Source organism: Canariomyces notabilis (assembly GCF_033297395.1).
Source record: "Canariomyces notabilis strain CBS 508.74 unplaced genomic scaffold N656scaffold_9, whole genome shotgun sequence".
Classification (NCBI taxonomy): domain Eukaryota; kingdom Fungi; phylum Ascomycota; class Sordariomycetes; order Sordariales; family Chaetomiaceae; genus Canariomyces; species Canariomyces notabilis.
The window spans coordinates 93,356-113,378 of record NW_027041831.1 but is presented as its reverse complement, the minus strand read 5'-3'; the positions used below and the strand labels follow the sequence as shown (position 1 = coordinate 113,378).

Below are 20,023 nucleotides of genomic sequence, written 5' to 3'. Positions count from 1 at the left end.
CCCGTCCCGGCTTCAAGTTTGGTTTTGTTGTCTTCCCATTTCTTCACTCGATGGACGTATCGAGTCTCCCATTATTTTCTTGATAGACATGTGTATCAAGGTGGAAATGTTCTCGCTGACCTGTGATCGTCTGCTAGGATAACCCAAACAGTCGAGAACCCAAGCCGGACAGCGCCACTCGCTAACTTCGGATCCCGCTTCGGCTTGAGGTGATCGAGGACTTTTGTCTCCTCGACTGATGTTGATGTTGGGGTTGGGTGTCCAACAGCTCGAGGCTTCGTCCTTGAACATTGAATCGGTTGAAGCGAGAAGGTGGCAGGACATGTGGCGGGTAACAACGACAGCAATTTGTTGTACAGGCGATTAGCTGCAACGGCGGTCAGTTGCAAGGGCTGGACCCTATTCATTGCGATGACGGCATGAACACTGGGTGTTAGTTGGAAGAGGAGATAAACGGCATGCGGTACAGAGTCAGGGTTCAATAGAACTGTTCCGAGTTTCCACATGAGTGACTATTCGCCGACGAATGGTCCTACCGGTGATGAGCATGCCTAAACTATCATATTCACTGGACCCAATCCCAAAGAGCCTACCAAGGCCCATTCTAGCCACAACTCCAAGACCAGAGGGCATGTTGTAGCACCACTGTTCCTTCACCATCGTGTCGAGTGACACCTTGAATACCAATGCATAAACAAAATAGACCCATGACCCAAAGGGTATATACATGAATGATCCAGTTTCACCGGATTGGTGTGGTCTGGCGTGAGGGCAACCATATGTAAATATACTTCGAGACCCTGAAACCGTGCAAAGAAATAAATGCATCCAATACAACCGTAGGCTACTAGTCGTAGCCAGCTCCTCTTTGCCACGCGCTGCTGCTCAAACGCCGCGTTAGCAACTTACAAATGGACCAACACTTGGCTGGAGGACTCACCCTGTGGCGCCCTGGGGCTTCGGCCCAGCATTTTGGGCATGATGTCCAGATACATTCGACGACGACGCCGAGGCTGCAAAAGGGCTTGGTGCCCTTATACTCCCGCTTGGTCGATTCCTCAAATGATGTCCTTCCGTAGAGTACAGACCCGTAGATGGGTCAATAGGAGCTCGAACCGAGCTTCGCACAGAATTCCGAGCGGAGTCTCTGACCGAATATGGCATGGAACCCGCAGTCCCTGGACGGGGCACCATCTTCTCAGAGTGCGATATGCCGGATTCGTCGTCTTCAAGATCGAGAGCCGGTTTGCCGGCCCCACGAGCTGTTGCTGCCAGGGCGTCCAACTCACTCGTTGTCCCGATATGAGTCTGAGATTTCATGAAAGATGTGCGATCGTCGTTCATGAATTGGTACCGGGTGTCGGGGTTGTTGTGGAACAGAACGATGCCGGTGGTGATGATCAACATGAGAAGGAGGATAAGAGCGAAAGCGGCATTGGCGATCCACAGGACGACCCCCACGACGCCAATAACCAGTTGAGGGAGCCCGAACACGTCCGTAAACACGAACAGGAAAATAGCGTTGACAAAGTTCATCGCGCAGATGGCGATGTTGAACGAGTTGGTGCTCTTATCCATCCATGGCCTCAGCACACTGGCCGCGATAAGTGCCGTGGCCTCGATGATGATGAGCGCGACGGCTTGCACGGTTCCGGAGTGCTGGGACAGCGCAATGAACATGCCCTTGACCAGGATGTAGACCAGGACGGGAACGATAAAATAGTATGCTGAGGCTCGGAACTGCACGTAGAGGAAACCCCACTTGTTCAATGCTTGAGGGTCGGAGAAGAGAATGTAGGCAGGATTTCGGTGCAGAGCGACAGAGCGCCGAGCCATGCGAATAACACGGTATGCGGCGTAGCTCAGGGTCAGGAGCATGCCAAAGAAGAAGAACACGGCCAGCGTCACTGCTCCGCCAGAGTCGTTTTGCGTGAACTCCCACAGGCAGAGGATCGTCATTTGCGGAAAGCCGATGAGCACCATTCGGTACAGGATGCCTATGATTCGTCAACCAACAAAACAATCTTTGGCATGTTGTGTTTTTGATGCCTACCTTTGAGGACGGTGAGCCACCCGGCGCGGAACTCGGAAAACGTATCGCCCTTGATCATCCCCGCCTTCGCAGCGAGCTCGCAACCTATCTTGAAGAGAACCACGGCAAGCGACGTTATGACGACGAAGATGTAAAAGAAGGTGAGACCGGTTAAGAACAAGTTGGTCGTCTCGATTCCTGCGCGGAAGGCCACTCGTTGAATGCCATAGACGAGATAGCTGCCAAAGAAGGTCTGAATATTCGCTCGTTTCGCAAGTGCGACCGGGGCCTCTAATGCCGTCGACAAACCTCGCTTTTCGACTTGAACGGACACTGTATGGAGGGTGTCCAGTAAAGCCGATGCTTCGCCGCCGGTTGAGCGCTGATACCATGTCATGATGTCCTGGATGAAGTTGACTTTGATGATGCCCATACTCCACTGGAAATCCTGGGTCCAAGATTGAACGACTGGAGGAAGCGGCACGCTGGACATGCCGAGCATGGCTAGGGCTTGGAAATAGCCAAAGAGGGAGAGAGTGTTGGACGCGATATGCGACGCCGCATTGGAGTAGCCCAGCCCAGAAACCACTGCCGACGAAAGGAGTGCGAGGCCTGCTATAGCGGCCGTAGCCCATTTCACGCCAATGAGATCCACTGATCACAGTTAGTCGATGCTCGGCAGCCAAGTCCTCAGGACATGCTTACCAGTTTTCCCGTTGGAGATATCAGCCTCGACGCAAGCGATGCTCTGGCCGGCCCGGTCGCCACTGGTCATGTTGATATAGACCTTGACCGTAGCATCGAGATCTGGAAAGGTATAAGCAATGCCGGGGATTGATCTGATGGCCTCCTCGGTAACTGGTAAGTTGAAAGGGTTGTTCATCTTGCCCGCCGTCATTGGGCATAGCCCTGGGAGATTCGAGTTACACGGGTTGACGGTGGTTCGGAGGACCTGATACCCATAAGCCAGAATGGTAATGTCGAAAACGACGTAGCCTTCTACGGACGATGTGGCGATCATGTTAACGGAAGCTGTGAGGTTGTTGGGGGTGAAGACCACGTCAAAGAGGCTTGCTGTGAACTCGGAATTCGCCTGGCATGCCGCCAGCGAGCTGGATCGAAGGACATCTTGGGCGCCGGCGGGGAGAATGGCGGCAACGAGCGACCAAAGAAGCAACAACGGGTTGACTGATGGGATTCGCATCTTTGCTGTGTGTTCGTCCGGAGCGCCTGGGACACGCCCGGCGCTTCCGAATCCCTGGAATGCCTGCGCCTGGTTGCGGTAGGGCGTGGTTCAACGCAAAAACTCAGAATGACATCCTCGTGTATTCGTTACAACCCTTCAAGCGCCCAAGTCCCCGCGGTGGATTCTTCCTGAAAGGCTAATTCGTGGCAGTTGTGAATCTGGCGGATGGTCTGGCGTTGGGTTGCCAAGCTCGCACAACTGGCGGGAAGCGGGGGTTTAATCGGGGAGCGAGTGACCACGGCCAGTGATGGAGTGCTGATAGCCGAAATCCGTTCAGTAGAAGCCGCTTTGATAGCTGGTGGTAATTCACGATTTAGTCGCGATTGTTGATCGAGGAGACCTTGAAAACGAGTGAGTCGAGGTCGAGAAGTTGGTGGGGAATTTCGGAAGGCAGGGGGACAGCGCTGTTGTGCCTGCAAAATCAGCAGTCAAGACAGGGAAAGCTCGTGTTTCTGGCAAGAATCGGCTGCGGGAACCCCCGAGCCAAGGGAAAGCAAGGGCCCGTGACATATGCAGGGGTGTTGAATGTTCAGGGTTGGCCAACACGAGAGAGTGTGGCTCAGCTGCCAGCAGGGAGGCAGGAGGTTGCATCCAAGATGCATGTCAGCCAAGCCTGAAAGCTCCGTTTGGATGACATAACAATTCTTCTCGGGGTGCAGGGCTTCACCTGTTGGTTAACCGGTTGCGGCTTCCGTTGTCTGTGACAGGAATGAGGTCATCGGCGTTAGCAAGGCCACAGAGCTGGCCAACAGGCCCGACACAGGCCAACGGTTCCAATCCAGAATTCCAACACCAGCATGCTGTCGTTGCCTGCGTTTTGCGGCCAAGAACAGATTCCCGGCTAACATCGCTGCAAGGCGAATAACCAGATCTGACCAATCCTGTCAAAACTTTTCATCCCGACATTGCAGTCTCTCAAACTGACAGACAAAAGATGCGAACCAATCGTCTGGTGTTGTGTCGCTACTTCCCTCTGTAGAGGGATTTCAATGCATTCAGGACCTGATGAAACGAAACGGGCTGCGGCGGAGCGGTGTTCACGTTAGCTCCGCGTCATACCGTTCACCTTCCGTTACTTCCGTTTCTGTAACGGTAGCCTTGAAGTACCTTCCGGTTCAGGACGTTAAGGTTAACCTTCAGGTAGCAACGTGAAATGGGTCCGTTTTTGTGTCAGATCGAATTCTGGATCGAATATCCAAACCAACACACAGCAGATGTGTTCGGGATGCCAATTAACTTCCCACTTCCTCTACGGCCAAACATACCCGTTGGCTCGTCACTTCTAGGTTCATGAGCCAATTTAAGGCAAGCCCAACACTGACAAACCAACCGGTATACCATTACCAAGTCCACAGAAAGGGCTTGGATAGAAGATCAAATGATTGGGACCTGTCGTTCTCCTCCGTCAGAAACACATCCTCTATGACGACTATCAATCCTGAAAGTCGGTGCTTCTCCAGATGCTCTCATAATCCCTCGCTGTCTCCGCAAGCTCCTCGCTAAACTTCTTCATTTGCGCGCCCGTGTCACTACCCAGAGGCAGCCTCAGTCTCCTCTCCTTGCCCTTGAACAGCCCCTCGCCAGCAACATACTCCCAGATCCTAGCCGCCCCTTCCACTGGATTCCCCGGTTGCCGGCCGTTGTACTGGGTAAACGCGGCCCGCGCCTCGTGCGCAACCGTCCCTTCGTAAACCGGCAGCGCAGGCGCGAGGTTGGCACCCGCAGAGGGGCCGGACAAAAACGACGTGCGAAAGTACCCCGGCTCGACAATCACGGCGTGCAGGCCGAAGGGCTCTATCTCGGCGTTGAGAGCCTCTGTCAGACCTTCGAGGGCAAACTTGGTCGCACAATAGACGCCGTTGGATGGGTAGCCGTGTAGCCCGCCGATGGAGGAGAGGTTCATGATGGTGCCGGACTTCTGGGCGCGCATGCCCGGCAGGAAAGAGCGGATGGTGCGGAGAATGCCAAAGACGTTGATGTCGAATTGCTTCTTGACAAGCGAGTCTCTGCACCAGGCGAACTGTTTAGCCCAGGGGTTCTCGCGGCTGGATTCTGCGGTGAATGATGCTTACTCTGTCTCCTCGATGGCGCCCATGTAGGCATACGCAGCGTTGTTGACGAGGACGTCGACTCGTCCAAAGGCGGAGAAGGCTTTCTCGGCATAGGCGTTCATCTCCTCTTGGGAGAAGGAGAGGTCAAACTGCAAGACCTTGACACCATCAATCTTGAGGCTATCTGGGACCTTGGATGGGGTCCGGACAGCGGCAACAACTTGGTCGCCTTCCTTGATGGCCTTGAGAGCGAGCTCGAGGCCAAAGCCAGTGTTGGCGCCGCTAATGTGCCAGACTCGAGGAGCCATTGGTGTCGCGATGGTCAACTGATTTGAGTAAGGTGGTTGAGAATGCTTGGGAGTCGAGCTCAGAGTTTCGTCACTTAAGGCAGTTCTTTGTCAAGGTAGGGCGGGTGAGGAGCTTCCCTTGAGCTGCCACCCATCTTGACTGATTCCCCCGCTCCTACTTATAGACATTTTACACGATGCCATAACGCCTATATGCTTCGGGTTTCCAAATTTGATAACATAGCAGTTATCACCTGCGGGGGAAAACGCCGACGGGCTTTGCATTGGTGCCAAGGCGGCTGTCCATCATATCGCCGTTGGATGTCAATGGTCCCCCCGCTTCGACCGTTACTCAGCATCACGCAGTCCTTCTGTGAGTGGTTAACCATTCGAAGCTGTCCTCAACTGCATTGGCGACGATGGACTACAGTATCGAAGAAAGATGGGCCAGCTCCTCCTACTTGATGTCTCCCTCCTGAACCATTCGACCATTCGACCTGCTGGTCTCCGACTTTCCTGCTCGGCGCTGGCTGATTCCTACCACAAAGTTCCCATATCCACCTGGTCTTGCCTCTCGTGAGGGAAGAAGAGATGTCAAACATAAAATTGAACCCAACCTGGGCCGAAGAAGCGTTGTGCAAGGCGACATGAGTATACGATTAGTTGGACCCCTTCTTTTTTGCAACTATTCTCCGAAGTAACCCTGAGAAACCAGCGACGGTTGACTGTTCTGTTAGCGCCGACCCACCCATTCTCGGGCGAGTGGGGATCGGCCAGCCGCGAATCTGGATGACCCGCCACCGCCCCGGAATGCTTTTATCTTATCTCATTATCTTATCGTAACCCGGGCACCTACTCTCAGCACCCCCGTGGGGACTCTTCCCCCATCTACGTATATTGCTCATGTTTAGCATCGCCCTCCCGGCAACACATGACTTTCTTTCAGCAACGACCTTGATCTTTATTTTCTAGTTCCTGTCTGAGACCACTTCGAGCGCCTTTGGGCATCAAACGGATTCGGGCCGTCTCAGGTACAAAGGGGATAAAGCCTTCTCCTGCGGCTTTGCGTTCCTAGCGCGCCAAAAATGCGGTCGGTTTGACTCCTGGAGCACCTGCGTACCCCTCTCTTGTCCCGGGCCCTGCCGCCGACCCAACAAAGCCGCACTCATCAAGGTCGTCAACCCATCGACATAACCGGCCCTTTCTTGGGGAGTCGCGTCTTTCGCGCTTTACGAGACGCCAGACTCCTCAAGTCCCTCGGCCTGCGACATCTGGGTAGGAATAGGAGGATTAGATCGAGCATTATTTACATTACACCGCGCCTCTCTGCAATCGCACTGAGCATGCCCGCAACTCGCAAGACTGCTGCCACAGCTGCACACTCACTGCCTGCGCCGGCCACGACAGCACAGCCGCCTTCGAAAAAGAGGAAAATGGACACCGCCGAACAAAAGTACTATGCTGTTCGTGCTGGACACAAGCCTGGCGTGTACACGAGCTGGGCCATTTGCCAGCAGCAAATCTCTGGGTTCAAAGGAGCCGTGTGTATGTACTACTCTGTCCCGCTGCAGGCTTTCAAATACCTTGCTGACGACGCCGGCCTAGTCAAATCCTTCGTTTCCTACGAAGATGCCTTAGCCTTCGCCGAGGGCCGCGACCCGCCCTCGATGGCCAAGGCAAAGCCCGATCGGTTCTATGGCGTCGCTGTCGGACGCAAACCCGGCGTGTACACTGAGTGGGCCAAAGCGCAGGAGGCAATTGTTGGCTGGAAAGGACCCAAGTACAAGAAGTTCGATACGCGAGAAGCAGCGGAAGAGTTTGTCCGTACCTACGGTGCGGCCACGTCTACACTTATCCTTTCCGAGGCCGATGGTGAGCAGCAGGCTTTGGAGCCGCCATCCAAGAAGCAGAAGCAAGCAGAGAAGCCCCCACCTCCGCGCGGCAATGTGCTGGTCGTCTACACGGACGGCAGCAGTCTGGGCAACGGCAGATCCGGCGCCTCGGCAGGCGTAGGGGTTTACTTTGGACCAAATGACCCAAGGTGTGTCTTCCAAATAGCCTTCTTCCGCATTAAAATGGTTCGGTGCTCACCTTCCTGTGTTCAGAAATGTCTCGGAGCGACTGGAGGGCCCAGTCCAGACGAACCAGAGGGCTGAGTTGACGGCCATACTCCGCGCCCTCGAAAAGGTCGATGAGACCCAAGACATTGAGCTTCGCACCGACAGCAAGTATTCCATTCAATGCGTCACCGAGTGGTACATCAACTGGGAAAAGAACGGGTGGATGACAAACGGTGGCGCAGTCAAGAACCAGGACCTGGTCCGGGCTATCCGCGCAAAGCTTGAACAGAGAGAACAGAAGGGGGGCCTGACGCAGTTCATCTGGGTCAAGGGCCATAATAATGATGCAGGAAATGTTGCCGCAGATCATTTGGCTGTTGAAGGCGCAAGGAAGTGATACCCATCCTCCAGTTGGCAAGTCTGGTTGCATCTGAGTTCTACTGTTTTTTAGGAGTTAGGTCGCAAGAGGAATGTCTGTGATGGAGTTTTCTTTCGTCAAGCTGCCGATATGGATATACCAGGACTCGTTGGATTCCTGCTAGCCTCTGCTCTCTGTTCTTGTCATTTTCTATTACAGGGCAAGGGATTATTTGGGCTAATTCTAATGGGACCTGGCTGTCTGAGGGAAACACCAACATGATAATTCAAGCGCTTTCACATCGGTGACACTACTCGGTCCTATCACGGCTGCCCTGTCTTAGTCTTTTCCCTCAGGCTGGTTGATGTATGGACCAGCTGGAGTATTTCAGGCTACATTACGTCCCAACTGACATCAAACGATGACCTTTCTCTCGATCATCCCATTCCAAGCCGGGATCTCCAGGGCTATAAGTCAAGTCCCCCTTCCTACTTTCAACCCCCCACGGGTAGACGTGGCAGAGTGGGAGTAGCTGGCAGTTCCCCTTCCCAACATCACCCCAGACCTAATGTTCGACCCCCCTTAGCGAGAGTTTTTCTCAAACACTGCTTGCCCCTCCCCGCCCATCGATCTCCCATCAACTTGCTTTGTCTGTAATTGCCCAACTTAGCTAGGGTGATAGTGGCTAGGCCACTAACTTTGCTCTCACTTGCTTACCACCCTCCCTCCATGTCTGAGTTCTGTTCATGTTCGATCTAGCACCACCCGACCGTCACTGTGATGGTGGGAGGCCTCGAACGCGTTATCAGGGGCGCCAGTCTCTAGAACAGATAGAGACGATGCCTCGCCGGTACCGCAGGGCCAGCCGGAGCATCTGCGGTAGAAGCATCTTTGTAGGACAACGTTGATGACCCCAAGGCATTCGAGTTCGAATCGACACCCCGCGTTGTGTTCGCTGCCAGTAGCGAAGATGGGGGTTCAAGAGCATCAGGCAGTAGCTCCCAAAAGTCTGAATCCTCAGGCAAAACCGCTGAGCCCCAGCATCAACCAACGCAAATAAATCTTGCCTTGTATCGCTCGGGATTTGAAGACCAGATGTATGTACATCCACAGAGAGGGACAAGAGAAGCTCGGGAAGAAACCGAGATTCATCGTGCCTACAGGGCCTACAAAGACCCACAGGACTGGAACGTTTGGACAACTACTCCAACAGGGAGAGCGGTCAAGAAGGATTGGCTATGGGAAGTTCGTGACAAGAAGGGAATCCATACATTGAAGGTCAACCCTCCACGGCGAGTTGAGCCGCAGATCATCATAGAGCAGGGCGCGAAGCGTAAGTCCAAGCGGGCTCGGCAGGCGGATGGAGAGGAGCACGAGGAGGAGGGAGGAGGAGTGATGGGGAAAGGGTCCGTGGGAACTCAGGCGAGGGGATCGCTAGAGGGCTGCTGTGGTTCGTCACCAGACACCATGCCGAGTTACTATTTATCAATGAAGGAGGGATTTGACTAATATAATGCCAAGGCGTCTCATATGTCACCCGGAAATGCCGATGTTATTAAACCTTTCCCCTTTCAAGACTCCAATTCATTCACATACAACGGATCTACCTGCACCTGCCTCTTCCACAACCCCCACGGCCGTGAGACGTCACGCCTCATGGTTGCCCACGTATCCTGTGCCTGTCTCGGAGTGAGGTACACAATTCCATCTTTGTCCTTACCACCATCTCCTTCACCCTCCAACGCCACCGCCGGTCCGTTGTAGGCATCATGCCGACGTTGGAGGGCCTCGGCCTGGACCAGGGCGTTGGTCTTTGCGTAAACAGCCTGGTACACAACCTTTTCGAGCTCAACGCCACAGCTGGTAAAGCCATGGCTTTGCATCAGCACGAGGTCGTGGTCGGGCAGATCATGGTCCTCGCACTCGCCATTGTTGTTGGGAGAGAACTCGTCGGCGAGGGCCGCGCCGAGCCGGGGGGTTCGGACCAGCAAGTCTTGCGTTTCGTTGGGGAGGTAGTAACGGGTAATGTCGAAGATCGGGGTTGCTCCGCCTGTGAGGGTTTAAGCTCGGCACACAGTGCATGAGGTGTGAGGCAAGGGGAGATGGACAATGTTCGGGAGCGGTGCTCGATGTATGCCTGTCATAGTAGGAGCCAACTTACCAAGGTACCCAGCCATATGGATTGCCGCTCGCAACGGTACACTGCTGATGCTATAAGAGACCAAGATATCGGCATGGCCGTGTAGCACTACGTTTATACCGGGATAGCGCTTGAGGATCTCGCTGTGGATGAAACGCTCGATAAACCCTCTGGGTCCGTCTGGCGTAGTCGGCTCAGCGTCTGAGACATGATACAGGGCAATATCGGCAAGTGAAGACACCAGGGCTGGGGAGACGGTGTGGAACATGAAGAAGGTTGAGTGGTTCTCGGGGTTCCGGAGTGACATATGGCCGTAGCCATCGAGAATGCCGTGGAACTGAAGGATGTGTAACGCCGTGATGTAGGTGGCTAGGAGATGGGTATGGTTTGCCGTGACCATCGTCGCTTGAGAGGCCGCGAGAGTTGAGTGAGAAGAAGTTGGGATGTCTTGAATAATAGGTGCCTAATTGTTTGTAAGTAGAAACTCCAGGTCGATGTAAGGGATGAGGGAGCTCAAGAGTGGTGAAAGGTCTATGTAACAGAGCTTACCGACGCCAGGGATGAATTGGAGCTTGGTCGAATATATATTAGGGAATCCACATGGAGTAGAACAACAAGGGGGTGTTGGCAAGTACTAGTAGGGATTCGCGATAATCTGCCCTCCAGAAAGTCGTAACTTCACGTCTGGTGCTTGAGACCCGGAGTCTTGTGCCGTGCAGTGGTGTTAGTTTACGCCACATATGTGAGTATACCTACATGTAATGTCTATGGCTGCGTTCCGAATCCACCTAGGGGCTGAATATCCCGAAATGTATTGGTAGGGGGAGGAAAGAAGGGATGTTGTATCGAAACCATTACTATGGGCTTCCAAGCCATATAGGTGAGGTGTGTTACACTCGGGAGAACCATTACCGTACTGGTGGGCGACGGTGCTCGTGATGACCACATGCACCGTGACATGACTTAGTTCTTACATCAACATCGTATATTGACTATCTGGGTGAGGTACTGGAACTAGTCTAAGGGCTACTCTGTTCTGTCCAGCAGGTTCTGTCATCCCATCCGTCATGGAAGTGATAAAAGTCAGTGGAGAAGTTGGAGCTGATTAACAGGGGATGGGTGAGGGTCTGTTGAAACTGTATCCGTTGACAGTTACAATATTCACTTCAGTCCGTTCATGTTACTGAGACTCAAGTGGACAGATCCCGCCTTCATGTTAGCTGTGCATCCCGTACCTGTCCCAACTGTCCGCTTCAGTTCGTCCCATTGTCTCCTTGGAATGTACCTATCCCAATCATTACAAACCAGATGGATACCAGTGTAGCATTACCGGATAGAGACTTAGATACAATAACTGTCATAGGTACCTTAGGGTTTCCCTACACTACCGACTGTAGCGGACAACCCGATCGTGTTTGTCTGCAACCACTACAGATCGGAGCACCCCGGCCCGAGCTCGTCTTCACTTCTCAGTGGCCGCGGCCAACCATCCTATCCATGCCACTCTCATTCGACTTCTGCGCAGCCAAGTCACCAGGCTGTACGATGGAGCTCGGCGTTTCCGCCCTCCGCGGCCGCATCATCATGTAGAGGCAGCCCAAGCCGAGGGCTCCGATCCCAACGTATCTGGGACAGACAGTTAGCAAGATTCTGTACTCCCTGCTGCTGGATATAGAACATGAACGCCTACATCATTCGGTTTTCCGGGTACCCCATCTCCTTGTCCAGTTTCTTGCCCATGGCCTGCTGCATCCCTGCCTTGACGCCCTTCGGGTGGTGGGGCATGGCCGAGTGGATGTCCAGGCCGGATGTCTCGAGTGGCTGCTTCTGGTGCGAGGTTTGTCCCTCCGTTGGATAGTCAAAGACGAGATCGATGTCGTCGACGGGGTTGCCGCCCCTCGGATCGTTCGGGCCATATACCTTGCCACCTGTGGGAGTTGCGCAGCGTGCCGCCGTGGTTGAGAGGCAGCGGGTCGCCGGGCGGAAGGTGCTCTGGAAGACGAACCGGACAGTCCTGGTGCTGGTTGGCTTTATGTGTAGCATGTTGACGTTTTGGTTGTCTTTGTTAAGGATCTCGTCGGGTGATGATCACCGCGAACCTATATTGTGAAATCTGGGTAAGGGTTTGAGGCCCTGGTTGGGCGTTGTGGCGTTGAAATACGGTCTCCTAAGGCTTAGTCGCCTTCGTCTGTGTGACTCTTTGTCTCCATGACGTACCGAGGGAGTAATCGTTGAGGGGCAAGACGGAGATCGGGCCCGTGAGCTGGTGCACAGCATAGACCACCCGGACCCGCATTGAAATCGGGAGGGTATCCAGATTCGAGTTTGGTTTTCGGACAAAATTTTGGTTCGGGTAGTCAGTTATAAGCCGGCAGCATCGTAGGGAGATCTGCATCAGGGCACCATCTTGAGCCGACCAGTTAGTAGACGGTAGGCTTGACACTAGTAGTATCTTTCTTCAGCATGTCAATTAGATCACCAACTTAGCGGTAGGATAGAACGAAACATAGTGGCAAGAGCGCATAATGTTGCGCATCTACTGTTGATGTCCAAATGAGGTTAACGGTTAAGGGGTCAATATTATCTCCTGCGTAGAGTCAAGGTGCACTGGTGGAGTTCGGTAAGCCTCACTCGCTCGCTCTTCACCAGCTAGTACTGCTGATAGCCTCTTTCCGAAGCGATCTTCTCGAGTGTCTTGCGACGATTGATGCCACGGAGGATTCAATTTGTGGCCTTGTAGACGAATATCGTCATATGGGGTAGATCCAATCCTCTAATGTGTAGTAAGTAGGACACTCAGTAAAACTCTCGCTCACTACGAGCGAGGTTTCGGTGGTAGATAGTAGATAAATGAAATCAGATTGGAATGCACCGCATTTGTCGGCAACATTGGGTTTGGGCATAGCATGGCTGGCGATGATGAGCTTCGGGGTTGTAGTGGGTCTTGGGCCGCAGTGGGGCCGGGCGTGTTCCGGCCGGTCGGAGATCGGGGATAGGCGTTTACCAACGGCAACAATCACGCAGGCTGATGTGACGTCTGCCAATCCATTGAAGATGAAAACCTTCAACAACATCGGATATGGCGTGACATGGGCTCTTTTTGCACCGGCGAAGCCGCCGCTGGAATGATCATAAAAGGCTTGACATTTTCAAGGCAAGCCCCGGGCTGCTCCAGACTCGGATCATCAGTTACCACTGCACTTACACTTTGATCAAAGCCATCCAAACCAACCTTTCGTCAAAACCTCAAAATCCAAACGTTCAAAAGACGCAAAGTGCAACAACATCGGCGGTCAACCCACCTTTGTCAACCACACGTTCAACATGGCACCTCGCTCCCGCGTCTGGCTTATCACGGGCTGCTCTTCTGGCTTCGGCCTGGAGCTAGCCCAGGTTGTTGTTGCTCGTGGCGACCGTGTTCTTGCTGCGTCCCGAAACCCTGACAAGGTTAAGGAGCTTACCAACAACGACAATCTGAAGCTGGTTCGACTCGATCACAACGAGCCTCTCCCTGCACTCAAGAAAGCTGTCAACGACCTCATCTCGGTTTACGGCACCATCGATGTTGTTGTCAACAATGCCGCATACGTGCAGACAGGCACCATCGAGGAGGCAACCCCCGAGGAAACCCTCCGGCAGTTCCAAGCCAACTTCTTCGGGCCGCTCAACCTCTACCGCGCCGTGCTTCCACACCTCCGCAGCAAGGGCGAGGGCACTCTCGTAACCATCGGCTCCATGGCGGCGTGGTACCCAATGAACAGCTGCAACCTGTACAACGCGTCCAAGGCAGCACTCCGCTGGGCCACAGTGGGCCTGGCCGACGAAATCAGGGGTTTCGGCATCAAGCATTGCCTCGTCGAGCCAGGCTTCTTTCGCACCAGTCTGCTGAAGCCCGACGCGAACTTTGCGGGGACCCAGGCCTCAACCCGCATGCCAGAGTATAATGAGATTAATGCCGTTGCGGACGCTAATTTCAAGAAATACAATGGCTTACAACTTGGGAACCCGGCCAAGGGCGCCGAGATCATCTATGAGGCCGTCACCTCGACTGGTGTTGCCGAGGGGATGCCCTTCCCGGAGTTTCTGCCTCTGGGCAGTGATGCGTTGACCGAAATCACAAAGGCTGCGCACAAGACTCTGGATGCTATCGAGGAGTGGCGGCGGATTAGCGCGTTGAGCGACTTTCCGGAGGGAAAGTAGGGCGTGGATCGAGAGTAACGCCGGTTGGTGATGGAAGTGCGGAGGCATGGTTTTGTATATCGCCAAAGGTTTCTAGACTTCTAGAATTATATGAGCAGATAGCTCATTTTGAGAGGTGAGACCAGTCCGATGTCTTCATCCTAGGTTTGTGGATTTGAATGAAAGTTTTGAGCAGTCGTTCTGTCTGCTGTGAGTGTCAACTGGTAAGCGACAAAGTGCACCCGCTTTGTGGGGCAAGGTGGGAATTGAAGTGAGTGGGCTCAGTGGAGTGCCGACCTGGACGAGCTGTGTTATCGATAAGATTGTTATCGATAAGACATCTAACCTAAGGATTTGAGACCATTGCTCGCCATTGCCACAGCAACGGACCCCTTAATGTATGTACCCTGTACAAGTACATACAGGCCAGAAATAGGGGGGTTGTGTAGCTGGCCGACCTAGGGAAGGAGTCAGCGACGGCCAGGCCCTGGCACTACACGACACTTCTTCAATCATTACTGTATAGCCCTGTCTGTAAGACAGCACTTACATCTCAATGTCAGGTATAAATCTTGCGTATGAAAGGTACCTTAGCGGACAAGACGCGGCACCTGGGCTCCTGTTTGGCCCCCAAATTCTTTACCCAGTAAATTGTCGATAGTTGGCTGCCTGGAACCTCGGCTGGAATTATTTTCCTCCTCACTGTTCAATAAACCATCGGGTAGCTTCCACTGAATGCTAAAATCGAGCTGGAAGTGAATCTGGTCAGTCGGGCAGTTCCAACTTCCAAGTTGCCACATGCAGTACCCCCGATATGGCCCATCAGCTAGACACAATTGGTAATAGTACGCAACTCATCTCGGCAGTGGCAAGTGGGGATGAAGCAGCAGTGAGGAAGATTCTCTCTGAAAACAACATCCCAATCAACGCCAAAGACGACGACGGCCGCACAGCCCTGCACCACGCTGTGCACAACAACCATCTACCAATTGTCAAACTACTCCTCGCCATCGATACCATCGACGTTGGAGCCAAAGATGAGAACGGCTGGACACCCTTGACCGTCGCCGTTGAAGCCGGCCACACCGCCATCGTCGCCTACCTACTCACCTCCACCCTTGCAGACCCGCACACCAAAACCAACGACGGCCGCACCCTCCTCACCTTCGCAGCCGCAGGAGGCCACAACCACCTTATAGCCCGCCTGCTCGCCATCCCCGGCACCGACGTCAACGCCGCCGACAATGATAACTGGACGGCCCTCACCTACGCCACGTTCCACTACCATGTCGACACGGCCAAAGCTCTGCTCGCTATCCCTGGTATCGACCCTGACCCGCAAGACGTGTTGGGCTGGACGCCGCTGTGCATGGCGTGCGAGTGTGCTACGCACGAGCTCGTGCGGCTGCTGCTGGCCACGGGGCGGGTGAATGTCATGGCGGCGACGGACGAGGGGTACACGCCGCTGCACCTGGCTGCGGAGGCGGGTTGTGCCGAGGTGGTGAGGATGTTACTGGAGACGGGGAAGGTCGATGTGCGGGCCAAAACGGAGATGGGGGACACGCCGTGGGATTTGACTACCCACTTGGAGTATGAGCCGGGGGATCCGGATGATGTTAGGAAGCTGGTGCCGAGTGATGGTAGCAGGTGGGGAGGCTCAGGCTGAGGAGAAGATTGACTCCAGTCTAGAAAGAACTAAGGGTGTGGCATATGTGTAATTTAGAAATTGTGAAGTGGATTGTTTGTACCTTACTTAGTAGATGCACCTAGGTATCATAGTTATGATGCTGAAGCGTTTTCGATTTTCCCGTGTAAGTTCTATTTACCAAATTGGATGTGCTAGTTGCGGTTGTCCTGTCGACTTCAATGCTAGAGGATAGACACCAAGCCACATGGTCATTGAGGACGAAGTTGGATGAATCTCCGCTGGTAGAAATCTATCTAGGTACGCAAGCGGTGACGCACAGGCCTTCTGTACTAGTATGACGCTCGTACACGTCGAACAACCATGTCCGGCTCCATGTACTCTCCTACACCCATCATGATCCAGCCTTCCATCGAAATGAACCGGGGGCAGTATCCGAGTCTCCGACCGAGTCGACCTACCTGGCATTCCCGTCTGCCCAACACAGGGCCTCTAAGGAATTGCTCTTGCTGCCTTGCGGCAGTTTGCTACTTGCATATAACGTTGGCCCGTTGGCTTCAAATTGGAACAGGAATTTATAGTCACTGCATGCGCACTACCAACACACCAACGGTTCATTGCTCGCATACATGTAAGCGCCGGAGCTGCATGTTTATGCAGTTGGGTTTGTATGGCCACTCAATGTTCTCAGCTGTTGGCCTAACTCGGCCACATCCAGATTCACCTGCCACCTCATCAGGCCGGGGCTCATCTCAGGTATATGACAGGGGAGCGGGCGCTGAGGGAACCTGCCTGGGACTCAAGTGCCTGTACCTGTAGCACTTTTCACGTGAACTCTTCCCCGCTCAATGATAAGATGCAGAGTCTGTCTTGGTCTATCTATCCGTCTGAGAACACCGCTAGCTTGATACATTATACAACTGGTTGGATCACAGGGTTTAAGATGTGGAGGCTGTCTTGCTATCATGGCCCCTTCATGTGCTTCTCGGCAACCCCGCCTCTACTTGCGCTTGCCTATCGATCTTCTTCCCCTCCGTCCCGCTCTCTTGGAGCCCGTATTTTGTCTCGAGTTCGGTAGACATGTCCAGGTGGTCTTCAATGGCAACCAAAAACGTGGCCAAAATGCTAAGACCAAGTCCCCACCACCATACAGCCTTCAAACTGGTTACGTATACCTGCACGATCTCGCTCCACAAGACAGGATCTGCCGTGGGCGCAAGACTGTTAGCTTGGCTGGCAAAGGCGTATGCTCCACCGTTGGCAAGCTGGCTCCGCAACTCTGCCGACGATATGAGCGGCAGATTGCTGTCGAACACGCCGTTGAAGATGATGGACGGTATTGTCACGCCCCAGACGAAACCGAAAGTCTTGATAAAGGAGAAAGCGGCCGTGGCAGCGGCAACATCCGACTGCCGAAGACCGACGAGAATGGCCGGGAGCACGGTTGATACCGTCGGACCCAGCCCCATGACCATGATAAGCTGGAACCAAGCCCACGAGACCTTGGGGGTGTTGGACTGGAGTAACGTAAATAGAGCGAAGCCGACAGCACTTAGGGCGAAGGAGACGGCGTGGATAGGTCTGTAGGCGCCGAAAGAGCTCAACAACACACCTCCCATGGCTGCAAAAAACAAGGTGCCGATGGCGAACGGTAGAAAATACACGCCCGAATCCATGACGGTGGTGTTGAGCACGGCCTGGAAGTAGACGGGCAGGAAAAGACCGGCAGTCTGCAAGAGCACGGATGACAGGAAGGATAAGATGTAGGCGGTGGCCGAGGTGCGGTTGCTGAAAAGCCGGGAAGGGATGCTCGGGTTGCTGGCAAGAAAGTGTTGGTGCAAGTGAAAGCATATCCAGCCGATAGCACCGAGGACGATGGGCACAATGACGCGGAATGATGACCATGGGTGTACGACGCCACCGGTCACCAGGCCGATGAGCACCGAAATGATGCTTGGAATGAAGATAAGGTTGCCGATCACGTCAAGCGAGGAAATGCCAAGTGCCGAATCGCCGCGGTTGACGTGCATGAACAGCAGGATGGTGAGAAGTGCAATCCCGCAGATAGGAAGACTGCGATGTTTCCATCGTCAGTAACCGCATCGGCCGGAAGATTCAGGTTCACAGGTGACACGCACTTCATGTAGAAAATCCATCTCCAGTTGTGCTGACCAAGGGCACCGCCCAACACCGGACCCAGGGCTGCCGCCACTCCCGCCCAGGCGTTGATGATGGCCAGCCATTTGCCACGGTTTCGGAGCGGTACCAAGTCACAAACAACAATATCGATAAGAACATAGATACCACCGGCGCCGACCCCCTGAATCACTCGCCCGACGATGAACATGGCGGCATTTGCCGCACCGCCAGCGATACCGCTGCCGACAGTGAACAGCACAACACACCCGACAGTGGGCATCTTCCGGCCCAATATGTCGGCCAGCTGCCCGATGAGCGGCTGTACTGCAGACGCGGCAAAGACAAAACAGTTGGCGATCCACACGTAAACGGAGGCGCCGTCGATCTCGGCCGTGATGGTCGGCAGTGCTGTTCCGATAATCATGGCGTCGAGCGACGAGAGAAAAGCCAGCAGGCTTAGTGCCACGATAATCATCCAGAACCGCGCAGGTTTTTTGCTGCTTTTTTTGCTGGTACTTGTACCGCCATCGTCTGCTGCGTCAGGACTGCCGGACACGGAGCTCATCGTGGTTGTTGTTGTTGATGTTGCGCCAGGGGCCACGGCAGGCGGTTTTTCGGGCGTGGGCTTCTTGTCTAGTGTGTCTGTCATTGTCGAAGAAATTTTGAGCGAGTCAGAAGGACATGAAGAATGCTTGCAAGATTCTGCCAATTCAAGAGATGGCTACATGTAGATGAGAACTGAAGTACTAAGGTAGGATAGCTACCTTAAGGACGATTAGATGGAGGGACTCCAGCCATCGGTGCAAATTAGGGGTGAGAAGTTTGATGCAGGAACTGCCAGGCTGCACTCCTGTAAATAAACGTCCAACATACATACATGGGTAACCCCAATGTCTGGTTACTCTGGTACCTACCCTACATTTACAATACTTCTTCCCGTGTATGATTGTACATAGGTACATATTAGACTTGGTCTCTCTGTGTCTGAAAGATGACACCAAAGGTCTTCCCAAAGTACCGGTAACTCATGTTATTCTCGTGCCTTGCTCTTCCCCATGCGCACCCTGGCTTGAACATGTCATCCGCCTTCAACGGTCAACCAAGCCATATTGGTCAAGTTGGGCCAGTCACCAACGCATGCGACACGTGCTTGCAGAACTAAAGACGACGGATCTGCTTATCATCTACTTACCTATGCGAACTGAAGACTTGGGCAGTTGGACTTAGCGCCAGTGGCGACCCGACTTGGTTGGTATCCTTCTTAGGTCCTTGATTTCTTCCAGTCTCCACCCGAGTCAAACTTGCGTGGGCGTTGTATGCCGTTGGCTCTCATCTGCACGTGAGTTAAACGAGGAAGTTGGGCGAAGTGGGTTCCGGGTAGATGGCGGTATCGCGGTGATTGGATCGGATCCATATGTAGCTAGGGTGTTGGTGAGAACCGTGCCGCAGGGAAGTTGGAAGTTGGAACTTTCCATTGGGCATTCTTTTGAGTTGGCTCAGTTCTTCCACCAACACTTGAGGGAGATGCAGCACAACATATCCACGTCTTGGACATGCTGTCTCGGCAGCGTTGGTGTTCTGTAAGATAGTCCCACAACCTGAACGAATCATGCTTCGCAATGACACCCAACGGTTGACACGGCGTAAGTGCTCAGAGAGTCAGAGACCCCTGAACCCGTCTTCCCGCCCACCTTCCGAGACTAGCGAGATAGCGTTAATCGGTAACTTGTAAGCTGCGACAGAGTCGTACAGGGCATGTATGTGTAAGGTATTTGCGGGGTTCACTCTTCGCTCCTACTCCCTACAGTCTGCAGTTAAATTGAGGTGCCTTGTGCGAGTTCAATGTTGCAGACTTGCAGTCAAATCACCATCTACTATCCACCTTT

General features: G+C 53.6%; 9 protein-coding genes across 9 annotated transcripts; 3 read left to right on the top strand and 6 right to left on the bottom strand.

The window, feature by feature from the left end:
- Position 1: 1 nt before the first annotated feature.
- Positions 2-721, bottom strand: N656DRAFT_637362 (uncharacterized protein). The gene has a single exon (XM_064810391.1). The coding sequence runs from the start codon at positions 504-506 to the stop codon at positions 96-98; it is 411 nt and encodes a 136-aa protein (XP_064670568.1). The 5' UTR covers positions 507-721; the 3' UTR covers positions 2-95.
- Positions 722-936: 215 nt separating this feature from the next.
- On the bottom strand, positions 937-3,236 carry N656DRAFT_767992 (TRP-domain-containing protein; the record flags this gene model as incomplete). The annotated part of the gene is made up of 3 exons (XM_064813592.1): positions 937-1,997; positions 2,054-2,686; positions 2,738-3,236. 3 exons carry the CDS (start codon positions 3,234-3,236, stop codon positions 937-939), a joined length of 2,193 nt encoding a protein of 730 aa, XP_064670567.1.
- A 1,474-nt stretch (positions 3,237-4,710) lies between these two features.
- Positions 4,711-5,637, bottom strand: N656DRAFT_797543 (NAD(P)-binding protein; the record flags this gene model as incomplete). The annotated part of the gene is made up of 2 exons (XM_064817653.1): positions 4,711-5,284; positions 5,351-5,637. 2 exons carry the CDS (start codon positions 5,635-5,637, stop codon positions 4,711-4,713), a joined length of 861 nt encoding a protein of 286 aa, XP_064670566.1.
- A 1,322-nt stretch (positions 5,638-6,959) lies between these two features.
- Positions 6,960-8,073, top strand: N656DRAFT_767990 (ribonuclease H-like protein; the record flags this gene model as incomplete). The annotated part of the gene is made up of 3 exons (XM_064813591.1): positions 6,960-7,157; positions 7,188-7,657; positions 7,722-8,073. The coding sequence occupies 3 exons, from the start codon at positions 6,960-6,962 to the stop codon at positions 8,071-8,073; spliced, it is 1,020 nt and encodes a 339-aa protein (XP_064670565.1).
- Positions 8,074-9,605: 1,532 nt separating this feature from the next.
- N656DRAFT_752011 (uncharacterized protein) lies at positions 9,606-10,574 on the bottom strand (the record flags this gene model as incomplete). The annotated part of the gene is made up of 2 exons (XM_064813027.1): positions 9,606-10,084; positions 10,196-10,574. 2 exons carry the CDS (start codon positions 10,572-10,574, stop codon positions 9,606-9,608), a joined length of 858 nt encoding a protein of 285 aa, XP_064670564.1.
- Positions 10,575-11,443: 869 nt separating this feature from the next.
- On the bottom strand, positions 11,444-12,694 carry N656DRAFT_637161 (uncharacterized protein). Its single transcript, XM_064810390.1, has 2 exons — positions 11,865-12,694; positions 11,444-11,800 (listed from the first exon to the last, which is right to left on the bottom strand). The coding sequence occupies exons 1-2, from the start codon at positions 12,215-12,217 to the stop codon at positions 11,644-11,646; spliced, it is 510 nt and encodes a 169-aa protein (XP_064670563.1). The 5' UTR covers positions 12,218-12,694; the 3' UTR covers positions 11,444-11,643.
- A 636-nt stretch (positions 12,695-13,330) lies between these two features.
- N656DRAFT_778499 (NAD(P)-binding protein) lies at positions 13,331-14,590 on the top strand. Its single transcript, XM_064815018.1, has one exon. The coding sequence runs from the start codon at positions 13,499-13,501 to the stop codon at positions 14,372-14,374; it is 876 nt and encodes a 291-aa protein (XP_064670562.1). The 5' UTR covers positions 13,331-13,498; the 3' UTR covers positions 14,375-14,590.
- A 706-nt stretch (positions 14,591-15,296) lies between these two features.
- Positions 15,297-15,665, top strand: N656DRAFT_673847 (ankyrin; the record flags this gene model as incomplete). Its single annotated transcript, XM_064810461.1, has 1 exon — positions 15,297-15,665. A coding segment is annotated over one exon (369 nt), but the record flags the coding sequence as incomplete, so codon positions are not given.
- Positions 15,666-16,392: 727 nt separating this feature from the next.
- Positions 16,393-19,894, bottom strand: N656DRAFT_789120 (MFS general substrate transporter; the record flags this gene model as incomplete). The annotated part of the gene is made up of 5 exons (XM_064816753.1): positions 16,393-16,455; positions 17,003-18,071; positions 18,137-18,770; positions 19,098-19,121; positions 19,888-19,894. 5 exons carry the CDS (start codon positions 19,892-19,894, stop codon positions 16,393-16,395), a joined length of 1,797 nt encoding a protein of 598 aa, XP_064670560.1.
- Positions 19,895-20,023: the final 129 nt, after the last annotated feature.

Bases quoted from the DNA above. Each gene is read 5' to 3' on its own strand.
- N656DRAFT_637362 (XM_064810391.1), bottom strand. From the start codon at position 506: ATGTGGAAACTCGGAACAGTTCTATTGAACCCTGACTCTGTACCGCAT.
- N656DRAFT_637161 (XM_064810390.1), bottom strand. From the start codon at position 12,217: ATGCTACACATAAAGCCAACCAGCACCAGGACTGTCCGGTTCGTCTTC. The intron at 11,801-11,864 runs GTAGGCGTTCAT...TGTCTGTCCCAG, and splicing joins TACCCGGAAAACCGAATGAT to ATACGTTGGGATCGGAGCCC.
- N656DRAFT_778499 (XM_064815018.1), top strand. From the start codon at position 13,499: ATGGCACCTCGCTCCCGCGTCTGGCTTATCACGGGCTGCTCTTCTGGC.